Below are 12,710 nucleotides of genomic sequence, written 5' to 3' on the forward strand. Positions count from 1 at the left end.
AGTTAATTTAACTCACTTGTTATTTATCAAAATATGAGTTAGATCGTTAATATAAATTGTATCAATAAATAGGTGGCATTTAGATTTATTTTATGGTTTTAAAAATCTATTAGATGGACCAATATATTTCAAATCAACAATAAGATTCACTAGGCAAAGTAAGTACTTCAAAATAGATAATTATCAAATAAAAAACAAAGTAATAAAACTAAAACTTTATTCTTTATCTACCATCATTCAATGACATGGGAAATATTTGAAGTTATAATAAACATAGTCACTTGATTACGGAGCTTTCGTCACTAGCAATATATGCCACTATGATTTTTTTTGCCAACAAATATAATGATCATGATTTAATTTCCATCAGTCCCTCGGGGTGGTGCGATGGTTAAAATATAGAGTGTTATCACATGAGATCTTGGGGTCGAAACTCGGCGTGACCGAGCAAAACCTTCTTCATGTCTTAGTCATTTGCACTAATGGCTAGTAGTCATCCGTGATTTACCTCCTCCGTGTTGGCCTAGGGATGGGTTGGCGGGGGCGCTGAGGCGAGCGAATCACCTTTTGCCACATGATTTAATTTCCATCAAATTCATACAAAATCATATTTCAATAGGCGAGTCTAATTTATATTTCAAAAGATAAAATCATATTTTAAATATGCTTAAACCTTTAATTTTGATAAAACTTTAATACTAAACTCAATTTAATTATAAGAAAAGAACCATCTTAGTATAAAATCTTAGTGAATAATAAATGAGTTAATGTGAATGTTTTAATAAAAAAATCTATAAAAAAAAATATTAGCACACTGTACAATCTTTCTAACAATACAATCTCATTTTAACTTTTTTTTTAAAAAAAATTAATTATGGTATTCAAATGATATATTATATTATTTGGTAAAATGATATAATATTTTGTTGTAAAAAATATATATAGCCCCAATTTAAAGAAATATAATTTTCTATGATCAATCACTAAAAACGATATGTTTATTCAATTTTAGATTTCTATTATTTTTATGATAAATTCGGTATTTTCAAAATCTAGTGGATTAAAATATTACAAATAAAAGACTATGTTAGATTTGAATTTCTAAATTTCTTTGAAAGAGCCAATATTATTTATTTTATATTTTAAAATTAAAATAAGTTTTTGATCTATTTAGTATTTTAAACTAAAATTATTAAATAAATTAAAATATTTTGAAATAAAATATAAGACATGAATATTTTCTAAAATTGAAAAACTTTCTTTGTAAAGACCCTGCATGAGGTATTGTCAATTTAAAGTCTAGAGTTCGAATTTAGATATAATCGAGATAATATCTTCCTCGCACATCAGTCATTATTTCAAGAATTAATAGTCATCCGTTTATATTAAACGATGAGTCAATCATCTTTTATCAACTTAAAAATATAATTAATTATTAATATATAGAGATAATTTAAAAAAATTTAATATAAAAATAGAAAAGAAAGGATATCATAAAATATGACAGTAATTTAGCACGTCCAAACAAGGATGTTAAAAAAAAAAAAAAAATCCTTTTATCAATTAGTCATGTAATCCTTGTAACATAATTAAAGTTTTTCTTAATGTATCATATATGCAACACCCCACTTGACTCTAGTCTCATCGTTAGACCTTATCACAGTACAAAACTAACGATTCGACGATTTAAAATCGTCGGTTCGATAGTTCCAAATAGGTCGACCTTTAACTTTAGCCATCCAAGACGGTTACGATTCACGGTTTAGAACTGCCAGTTCACGATTCACCATGGTTCACTACGGTTCAAGATTATTATGTTAAAAAAATTAAAAATTAAAAATTAAAAATTAAAATTTATTGTAAAAAGAAGGCTTGCACTTATTTAAATTATCTACGTATCCCTTAGGGTATAGAGGAATCAAAGTCCACGTATTCCTTTTACAATTTTATCTTTACATTGTCATTCACTTCCATTTCCCATTTCTGTCGTATTCGTTCATCCAGTATCAAAATCTTCAACTTCATCATCTAAAAGTTACATTCCTTGGATTTTTTTTCTCCGCTCTGGTTCAATTGTCCAATAATACTTAGGATTCAATGAGTCGGGAGATAAAGTTGATCGTTATTCATCTAATATGTTACCGTCGACACTGAATGTCTGCTCCACAGCAACAGTTGACATTGGACAAGCTAAAATTTCTTTGGCAATCACGGAGATGACGAGAAAGTTTTGAGCCTTCTGTGACCACCACTTTAAGATATCGAAATTTTTACTATCTACTTCATTAAAATAAAAAAAAATCGTAAAATAATTCTCAAGTTCTTATGTGGAACTTAAGGATCCTCATGGACGTTTTTTCCGTTCTTTTAATAAAAGTTATACTTTGTAAGTTTTAAATTACTACTAGTAATTTGTTGTATTTTAAAAACATTAATTTGTGTTCCATATTTTATATAATATTGATTATAAATATCATATAAATAAATTCTAACATTATATATAATATTAACTTCTAATTAGAATTAAAGCGTCATAATATAAAGTTAACATTTCTTGTAAAACTTCTAATTTAAATTTAGTATCTAAAGTAAATGTAATTAAATAAATTTCAGAAATAAAATAAAAATATTTTTACCATTTAGTTTTCATAGCTAAGATGCAAGGAGATAAGATTCATTATTAATATGTTCATTTAGAATTAATACTATATTAGAATTTTTTTTAAAACTAATTGAGCAGTGAGATAATAAACACCAGAAAGACTTTGTTTGGTTGTATCATTGAATACTTTTAAATTTTCACAAATACTACTACAAATATTCCATTTTTGTAAAAATAAATATATATTAGTATTAGTATTTTGTGAAAAAATGAACATAATAATTATTTATATTAAAATGAATCTTGTAATAATTGGTATGTTGAATTTCAATCGCGTTGGTACATCACATGGAAGTTTTTTATGTCTCATTCCATTTGTTTTAAAAAATCTATCCCATTGTTTCATTATAGAGGGATGAGACCATAAATAAGAAATTACAATTCTAATTAGTTGAATATAACTTTCTAAAATTTTTAATTTAACACATAAATTTGTAAACATGTCATACACAACGAATATGAAAAAATAAATCGTCAATAATAGGTTGACAAATAAATTTTAGACCATTTTAGAACTAGCATTATCTAATGATATTGAACATATTTTATGAGTTAAGTTATATTTTTCTAAAATTAAACATAATAATTGTGTGATGTTATGAGCATTATGTGATTCATCAAAAACTTTATAAGTTAACAATCTTTTTTGGAGTTCCAAGAGTTATCGATCCAATGGTAAGTCAACACATATATGAATGTGTTTGCCAATGATCACTCCAAATATCGGAACACAAAGAACTTTATTATCTATTTACTAAATTCATCAATTAAATTCTTTTTTCCTTGTTTTACTAATTTTTTTAATTATACGAGTAAGTGTAGTCCTATGAACGCGTTTAGCACATGGATTGAGAGATTCTTTAAAAAAATCTTCAAATATACATTTAGATCTAAAACTAAAAGAAAGATGTTCTACGAAAACAAATTTAGCTAATGATTCTCTTAATTTATTATCTGAATATAGCTAGTTGAAGAAAATTTTGATAATTATGTTTGAGAACGGTCGAGTCCATATTCCATCGGGTGTTTCGTTTCTATATATCGTTTCAACGACCCATAGCCACCACCGACTTAGAATTTGTAGGAAACATTGCGGTGCTTACATTTTGTACGTATTTCTCTCGACGGTAGAGTGACCTTCTCAAAACGTTTAGTAAAAATATAAGACTTTAGAGGAGGAAGTTACCGAACCTTAGAAGTAATTGTATCGGTACTTCCTTGTGTTTTTGGTGTCAGATTCGGAAGGTGTTTGATTTCATCATCGATGGATTGAATGTTGGAGTCATCCTCCGGCGGATTCATTATTTCCTTTCCCTTCCGAGCTCGAGATGATATATCTCCACAACCTCCTTTCATTGTAATTGAAAATTAGAAATGAAAGCATATAAAGAATACGAAATTGAGATTAAGAGTAGAGAAGATGTGTGTGAAAATGATGAAATGAACTCTCTATTTATAGAGTTTGATAGTAACGGCACTAAATCATAGCCATTGATCAAAAAATAATCAAATGATCTTAACGGTTGAAAAAAAAATACCCAAACTCCCCCACCCTACCCAATGGCTAGGAACTGCTGGTTAACCGACGATTCCAACGACTAGGAACTACCGGTTAACCGGCGGTTCAAATCATAAAAAAAAAAATTGGTTGAACCGACGGGCCCGTCGGTTCGTCCGATTTTCACCAAAGAAATTTGCCGGCCCGGTTCCTGTTCGATGCGATGAACCGGATCAATGGACAACTGGCCCGTTAACCCGATTATGTGCCCAGGTTAGGTCCGGGCCAGACCCGGCCTGGGGTGGGGTCTAGTCACTGTTGATGAGGGTGGCAGGCTCCTCTGGGTGATATATTGAATTTAGTTTATGGTGTAGTTCGTCGCGGATCAATAATTTATTTTTAAATTTTATGTCAGCGGATTAATTAATGTTGAGATTTTCATATATTGAAATCATTATATGGAGGCATATGTGATAGTTAGCTAAATGGGTGTCAATTTGGATGGGTCGGATCGGATTGAGTCGGGTTGAGTTTTTTTTTTAACCCAATCCAAACCCGACCCGAATTCGAGTTCAACCCAAAACACCTTAACCCGAATCTGACCAACCCGATCAACCCGAACCCGACCCATATAACCCGAAAATCAGATCCAAAACGACTTTTTTTGGACTATTTTCCCTATAATTCTTCACTTTTATCTCAATATTCCGTCATTATCATACAAACATGATATTAATATACATAAAAACATCTAAATTTTAAAATAAAATTTGATTTAACCCCAAAAAAATCCACAAAATTTTATATTTAAGTCAACTTGGGTCAATTCGAACCCGACCCGACCTAATACGGAATTTTTTAATTTTCCAACCCGAATCTAATCTGAATCCGACCCGAACCTAAAAATACCTAATCCGATCCTAATTTTTTTCGGATCGATTTGGATTGAATCGTTAATCAGATTCATTTTTTACCCTACAGCGAATATACTATGCTGTGACGTAGCTGACATCTTTATCGAGATATTTTTAATCAAGTTAATAATATAAATATCAAAGAACATCTTGCCTTATACATGACTATCATATACATTTTGACTTAACCTTTCAACTTCGAAATGCAATAAACTCCATCAAATATATATAGTAATTATAACTTATAATTTAAATAGTTAATATCTTTCATCGATGATTTGGAGTCGTGGAATTTTAATTCATGCAAATTTATAATGCAAAAAAACTTTAAACTTTAATTATAGAATTATGCAAACCGTCTATTAAATTTTGTCTTTTTTTTAAAATTGACCACATTAATTATTTTTTTATAAAACAATATTAACTTATGAAAAGTAAATATTTTTTTATAAATTAATAGTTTATATAAACAAGGAATTAAGAAGTTGTGCGTGACAGCGTAAGAACTTCGAGTTCATATTTTAACGTCCGTAATTTCTAGTCTTTTTCGTAATTCAGTACATTAGGGTGTGATCGGAATTCGATTAAAATTAGATATGATTTTCTTTAGATTTATCTTTTTTATTTAGATTATAGCTTACAGTTGAGTCAGATGGTCGTCGAAGGACACTGACAGTGGATAGATTACCTCTACTAGATCATACAGTTCATCCACTCTCAACTACCTCCGACTACTTGACTCAATTTAAAATTATGACTTAAGAGATAGAGATCACTGTTAATTTTGATTAAATTTTAATTATGATTGTAAATTATGGAAGAGATGAGGAAAAGATGCAGGATTACGGAGTATAGAATCGGGTCCCACAGCAAAGAGAAGGGAGTCATGTAGGGGTGGGCAGTTAACTCGTCAAATCGATCAATCCGTTTATATCGATCCGAAAAAAAATTTATCGGATATAGAACCGGATGTAGGATCCTGATATTATATTATCCGATCTAGTAGGGTCAGATAATTTTTTATTCCAATAATCGAACCAATCCGATTCGTGATCATCTTTACTTGTAACAACTACTGTCGATAAGTTGTTACACATTGTTATAGCTATCGCCGATAAACTGCTACACATTATAGTAGCTACTGACGATTAACTACTATAACGTGTAATGAGTAATGGTTATTATCATTTTTAAATATTTTATTTTTGTTGTTGTTTTATATTTTATTGGATATATGATCAGATATCTAAATAAATGATAATTTGTCTAATATATGATATATAATAACCGTTGGATATAGAATCGAATGTAAATTTTACTATTGTATTATCTAATCTACTATGACTGAATAATTTTTTATCTTATTAATCGAATTAATAACTTTTTATCTTATCCACGATCACTCTGGAATCATGAAAGATATGAAAAAAACGTCCAAGATTACGAAATAGGATCGGGTCCCACAGCAAAGAGAAGGGAGTTGAAGAGCAAAGTAGACGGACAGGTGATGGGCAGGCACAATTAAGGAATACGTGACGGTTAATTAAATTTATAATTTAATTATTTCAAATTTAAAATTAAAAAATTATATCACTTTAATATATATTTGTTTAAAGAATAATATTTTGAAATTAGTATTTTTTTTTTAATATAGTGAATATTTTAAAAACTCGTGTCGACTCGTGTCTCAACGGTGTTGAATCTCGAGGCGGAGTCTGTACGACTTTAAACAATTGGCTAACGAGTACTGAAAATAACCCAACCCATCGAGCTGCCTTCCATTAAAGTTGTATTCATAACAGCGTCTTTTGACAGCTGCCTTCCATTAAAGTTTTCTTCACGTGATGCTAATAACCCATGGATGCATAAAGCTAATTGATGGGATGGGATGGGATGTCAGTATCAATTAATGTCTGTGGTTACTTTTGTTGTTACACGGATTAATAGAAGAAATTAAATAAAAAAATATAAGAGTCCACTGACATGAGTAGTCTAAAAAAGTATGGCTTTTATCGTTTCCTCCTCGTTCGGATGATGTTCCTTTGTCGATCAATTGTATTTGACAACATCACTCGGAGAAAACTTTAATGGATGACGTTCGATGGGTTGAGCTTTTGTTAAAAACCATTAATTGACAAAGTTCTGAAACTGTTTTTGGGCGACTACGACAAAATTCTGAAGCTGTCATGCAGTACCTTGTTTATATATATTAATTGATAACTATTAATTTATAAAAAAATATTTATTTTTCATAAGTGAATATTGTTTTCATAAATTGATAAAAAAATTAATGTGGTCATTTTAGAAAAACATGACAACATTTAATACAGAACATTCCTTTAAAATTCAATAAAGAGGGTATTATTTGTTTGCTGATATTTAATTTGGGAAAGTATTAAATAAATTTATATATATATATAAAATGCGTGACATACAAACTTTGTCATCACATGGGGGCAGTCGCGTATATAACGGTGACGTAGCTGACATCTTTATCCAAATTTTTAAAATCAAATTAATAATATAAATATCAAACAACATCTTTACTTATATAAATTCCATCTAAAATATATAATAATTATAACAGTCTTCAGTGATATATAGTATTTATCTCATCCGATTTTTTAAATCGAGTTAATAATATAAATATCAAAGAACATCTTACCTTATATGATTATCATATAAATTTTACTTAATCTTTCAATTTCGAACTGAAATAAACTCCATCTAAAATATATAGTAATTATAATAGCCTTCAGTGATGTATAATATCTATCTCATCCGATTTTTTAAATCAAATTAATAATATAAATATCAAAGAACATCTTACCTTATATGACTACCGTATAAATTTTACTTAACGTTTCAATTTCGAACTGAAATAAACTCCATCTAAAATATATAGTAATTATAATAACCTTCAGTGACATATAGTATCTATCTCATCCGATTTTTTAAATCAAGTTAATATTATAAATATCAAAGAACATCTTGCCTTATTTAGCTATCATATAAATTTTACTTAACCTTTCAATTTCGAACTGAAATAAACTCCATCTAAAATACACTACAAGAAAATTAATCTATCATGACACACATAAATGTCCTTATAACATATTTATGGTGACATTAACGTTTTGATGACATCTGCCAAAAACACCCTATAAAATGATGTCGTCTTAGACCCTCCTTAATTTCCTGACATTTTATAATGTCGTTATATAATATCAATGCTAACAATAATAGTGTCCTAATTTAAAGATATAGCGACACTCTAAAATGTCAAGAAAAGTCTTTTTCTAAGGACATTTTCATATGTTGTGTTATCATCATAACAGTGATAAAACTAAATGTTACCAAAACTCATTTATTATGATATTTATATTTTTTATAAGGACAATAAAAAATGTCAGTAAAGATAATTTATAAAATCATTTTAAATATCACCTTAACTAATCTATTATGACATTAACAAATGTCATTATAATAATTTATAAATATATTTAAAATGATCATTAATATTTATATATAATATATAACATGAATTCAATATTTGTACATCATCACAATCCATCCATCATTTAGAATAGAAAAAAATCATAAAATATAATTTAAAGTGCAAACAGATAATCTAAATTCATCCAACAAATATTTGAGTCAAAGTTACAAATGCAAACTAACGACAAGTTCTTTACATCCAAAACTAACAACACACTACACTCAAAATATTAAGTTTTAGAATAGAGTCTTATAAAATAAAAACTAACTAGGCAGACCATCTTCAACCATCGTATTGCTTCTCAAAAATCCAAGTACCTATCACCTACAAATACAATGAATAAATTTGTATTAGTGAAATAAAACAATGAAGACAAAAAGGTAATAGAAATAATGATAAAGATTAAATATCATACCAAACGAGAAAATGTAAAATATCAGTTCATATTCACCTAATAGTAATCTTCGTTTACTGTTAACTGCAAATGCATTTCATATTTATTTAAAATTATAATTACATGATAAATATAAAAAATTAATAATATTTTAATAAAAAGTAGAAAATATACCAGATCATAAGGCCAAGATATCATTCCTCCAAGTGCATCCTCAAACTTCTGTAAAAGATCATAATGTCTAATTAAACTCTCTTCTGGTTCCAGGACAACTTGTATTCTTACTTCACACCAATTTGGTCCTAATGCTTGTCTCCCTACTATAGTATTTGGATCCATGCTATGGAGCACTCCTTTTGCCACAATTTTCGTTGAATCAAATAAACTTTTGATCAAAATAGAACATCCAATCTACATAAAAGTATAAAAGAGTTAAAAATTTAAAGAATTTGAAGATATGTGAAACGCATAATAAAAAATGAAATTAAATAAACCTTACTCGTAAAGATGGATGATGAAGAACAGACATTTATGGATTACTATTTGGTGATGTGTGTTGATTACTATTGCAATTTGAAAAATGACTCTGTTTTGATTGCTCAGAAATTTTAGCTTCTAACATTGCAATATGTTGACCTTGCCTTTTAATTTGCTCATCCATTTTTTCTAATTTTGTCTGTTGTTCCATCACTAGTCGATTGCATGTGCCACGACTAGGAACTTCTCTCCATAAATCAGATGGACTAACACCATCACCAAACATACATACTCGACCAGGTCTATCTGGTCCCATGATTTGAGCAAATATATCATTCTGATTCACTGGATCATTAGAATCTTCAGGAAGTTGATTTGTTAATTCATTCATTGCAGCCTTTATCAAAACATAACATGTTGATACTTATTAAACATATAATGATAATTAAAATAAATCATTTTTGCTACAACATAGTTGAAGAGTATAAAAATAGCTTACCAATCTTTCTGCTACAATATTACTTGAAGGACTTCCATTGGCATGAGTAAAGCAAGCTTGGAATAATTCAACTCGTGATGGAGGATATCCTTTTTCTTTTTCCTGCAAATATTCAAGTTCATCTCAATCTAATAAATATGTGCCAAATTAGATAACTTTTTAAATAAGTCAATATTCACTTCTTTGTAAAATCATTGTGTTTTCACAATTAGATAACTTTTATATCTAAATTCAAGTTGTTACAACATGTTATCCATGCATAGACTCACAATAGCTCTAGTTCTATACTATATAAACATGTGCCAAATTTTTATAGTAATTTCAGTTTGGTAACTACAATAATTAAAATGCTTACTTGAGCTAGTTGTCATGATTTGCTTACTTAATTATCTATCTTTCTTTAGTAAAAAGTGACGAATGAATACAATTATTATGCTTGAACATTCTAGTGGGGATACTAAAACTCGTATAGAATTATAATATGAATAAGAAGAATTACCAATTTGTGTTGCACTTGAGCAAAAGATGTCCTTCCAGTGGTTTGATGCATTGTCTTGTGCTTTCTGGTAGCTTTATTTTTTTCGCACATTTCCTAATATATTGAAATACACACATGTTAGTCAAAATAAAAATCTATATGCGATTAGAATCAAATTATATTCTAAATAAAAAAATATTATCTACCTTTGATTTTTCTTTGTTCCAAAAAGTAATTAGTCTCATATACTGTTCGGCATGAGCTCTTTCATCTCTCTGTTCTAAAAGGACTTGAATTGATAATTCAGGATTATAGTACATCTTTTTAAGTTCTGACTTCCAGTTTCTCCATTTTTTTGCTATTGAGCATAGTGTCCAATTTTCTATCCCCGGAGGAAGATCATACTTTTCCTACAAAAAATATTTAGATAAATTATCATTGCATAAATTTAAATTCTTGAACACTAAAATAATGCAAAATTATTTTAGTTACCTTTATAACATTTAACATGTCTTTCTTTTTTTCCGTTGGCATTTTATGCCAATTTTCCACATCAATTGGACAATACTTACCATTTCTTGCCAAAGACCCCAAGAAATCAGTAAATTTATTTCTTTTTGTTCCTATAGGACGCCCCATATCATCACATGTAATCTCAATGCGTGGTAATGTGCTAGGTCGACCCCAAATTTCTTTCATAAACGTAGGACCTCTTTTTTTCCTATTAGTATTACGAAGTACATCATCTGTAAAATACCGGAAAAATAGAGAATAATAATAAGGGAATTCTTCGGAATTTTTGAAAATTTTTCGGGAATTTTTCGGAGCTTGTATGGACAAGTTAACGAGGATAAAAACGGGGTCCGGGAAAAGCCTGTTTAGGCTACCTAATTTAAAGAGGAAAAGTTTAATTTTTATTTTTCTTTTTCCTTGTTTTTCTTATTCTCTTCTCCCGAACACCGAGTCGCCGACCCTATTGCCAAAACCGCCATGCAACAGTTCCCTCTCCTCTTCCTCTCCTCTGGCCGCCGCGACGCCGACCTCGATCCGCCGGCCTCTCAGCCATAGCATTGACCCTCATTCTCCTCTTCTGAGCGTCGGCAGTCGAGCACCTCTCCTTTGCCTAGTGTTCGTGCCCTAGCCACTTAACGCCGCCGGTCATCTCTTCCCTAGCTGTGATCCCGACATCGGGGTTGTCGTTCATCCACGCAACCAGCCAAAGCAGAGGTTCTTCCTCTTCCTCTCGAGTCCATGGCCGAACTCCTCTCCGGCCAAGAGCTGAGCATACTTCCTTTGGTTGGTCGGAGCTGATCCGCCATCTGCGCCGCACCCTAGCTTTTCTATTGCTGGTTCTTTCTTCACTCATCTCATCTATCTGCTTTTGTTGAATCGCTTACAGAGAGGAAACTGCCGGCACAGAAATTGGGTAAGGCATTTTGGTTTTGGATTTATAGAGATCTGAATTCCAATTTTTGTATAAGAGGTTTGTGCTAAGTTGGTGGGTGATGGCTGTAGCTCCGGCTTTGCCTTGGTAGCAGCTTTACGATAGCTTTGGCCATGAATTTCTGTCTGCAAGTATCTCTTCCGTGGCTCAACTGAGGAGTCTCCAAATCTAGGTGAGTTTTGGAAGATGAATTAAATGATTTCTATGGTTTGAGCAATGAAATGTCTAAGTATTAGATCAGTGCTGGTTTTGTTCAGTTTCAGCAGATTTGACAGAACTAACCATGTGACATTAGGTAGATCAGAATTTGAGTTATTGGTATTGCTTTTTATTAGGTAAGCATAGGGTTAATTACATTAACTTCTGTGTAGGCCCTGTATGGTGTTTTACTTGGCAGACATTGTTGGTGAGAGCACTAACCACTGTGATCTTCCTTTTTGGTTTGATCCTAAGGTAAGATTTAATGAATACAATCAATTATGTTGGTTGATTTGGATGATGTGATTAGCGTTTTACCCTAAATTAGTCGTACAAATTTTTATTTAGCTATTTAATGAATTGTTAGCTAAATAAAAATGTATATGTATTATTGACATAGGACTTTGACGCGAGACGAGCATCTCGATGTCGGATTGGACCGAATACGATACACTCTTATCGGAGGCGGGTACCTTGACTTATCTTTTTGATCTGTCATGTTGATATGTCTAGTAGGTTATAGCCTTTAGTAATAATTATGTTCGTCCTTGTTTCGGTATGTCACTACCGGATACCTGTTACATGCTTGTTTGCTCCTGATATGCCTTTTATGCTAGTACCCACGTGATTATATATATATATATATG

The 12,710-nt window shown here is 30.4% G+C and overlaps 1 protein-coding gene across 2 annotated transcripts; it reads right to left on the reverse strand.

Moving 5' to 3' along the window:
* Positions 1-8,701: 8,701 nt before the first annotated feature.
* On the reverse strand, positions 8,702-12,495 carry LOC122045198. Of its 2 annotated transcripts, XM_042605311.1 has the most exons (7): positions 10,914-12,495; positions 10,628-10,831; positions 10,443-10,535; positions 9,944-10,045; positions 9,142-9,378; positions 8,989-9,051; positions 8,702-8,897 (listed from the first exon to the last, which is right to left on the reverse strand). In XM_042605311.1, the coding sequence occupies exons 1-6, from the start codon at positions 11,118-11,120 to the stop codon at positions 9,025-9,027; spliced, it is 870 nt and encodes a 289-aa protein (XP_042461245.1). In that variant the 5' UTR covers positions 11,121-12,495; the 3' UTR covers positions 8,702-8,897; positions 8,989-9,024. The 2 variants fall into 2 exon arrangements, with proteins under 2 accessions (XP_042461245.1, XP_042461246.1); XM_042605312.1 differs by lacking the exons at positions 8,989-9,051; positions 9,142-9,378.
* Between the last annotated feature and the right edge of the window lie 215 nt (positions 12,496-12,710).

Source organism: Zingiber officinale, chromosome 2B, assembly GCF_018446385.1.
Source record: "Zingiber officinale cultivar Zhangliang chromosome 2B, Zo_v1.1, whole genome shotgun sequence".
Taxonomy (NCBI): domain Eukaryota; kingdom Viridiplantae; phylum Streptophyta; class Magnoliopsida; order Zingiberales; family Zingiberaceae; genus Zingiber; species Zingiber officinale.

What these genes read in the sequence shown, in the direction of transcription:
- LOC122045198 (XM_042605311.1), bottom strand. Translation starts at nt 11,120, where the DNA reads ATGAAAGAAATTTGGGGTCGACCTAGCACATTACCACGCATTGAGATT. An exon ending in CTCAAGTGCAACACAAATTG is followed by an intron (nt 10,046 to 10,442) that starts GTAATTCTTCTT and finishes GAATATTTGCAG; the next exon opens with GAAAAAGAAAAAGGATATCC. An exon ending in ATATTGTAGCAGAAAGATTG is followed by an intron (nt 9,379 to 9,943) that starts GTAAGCTATTTT and finishes ACTTTTATGTAG; the next exon opens with ATTGGATGTTCTATTTTGAT.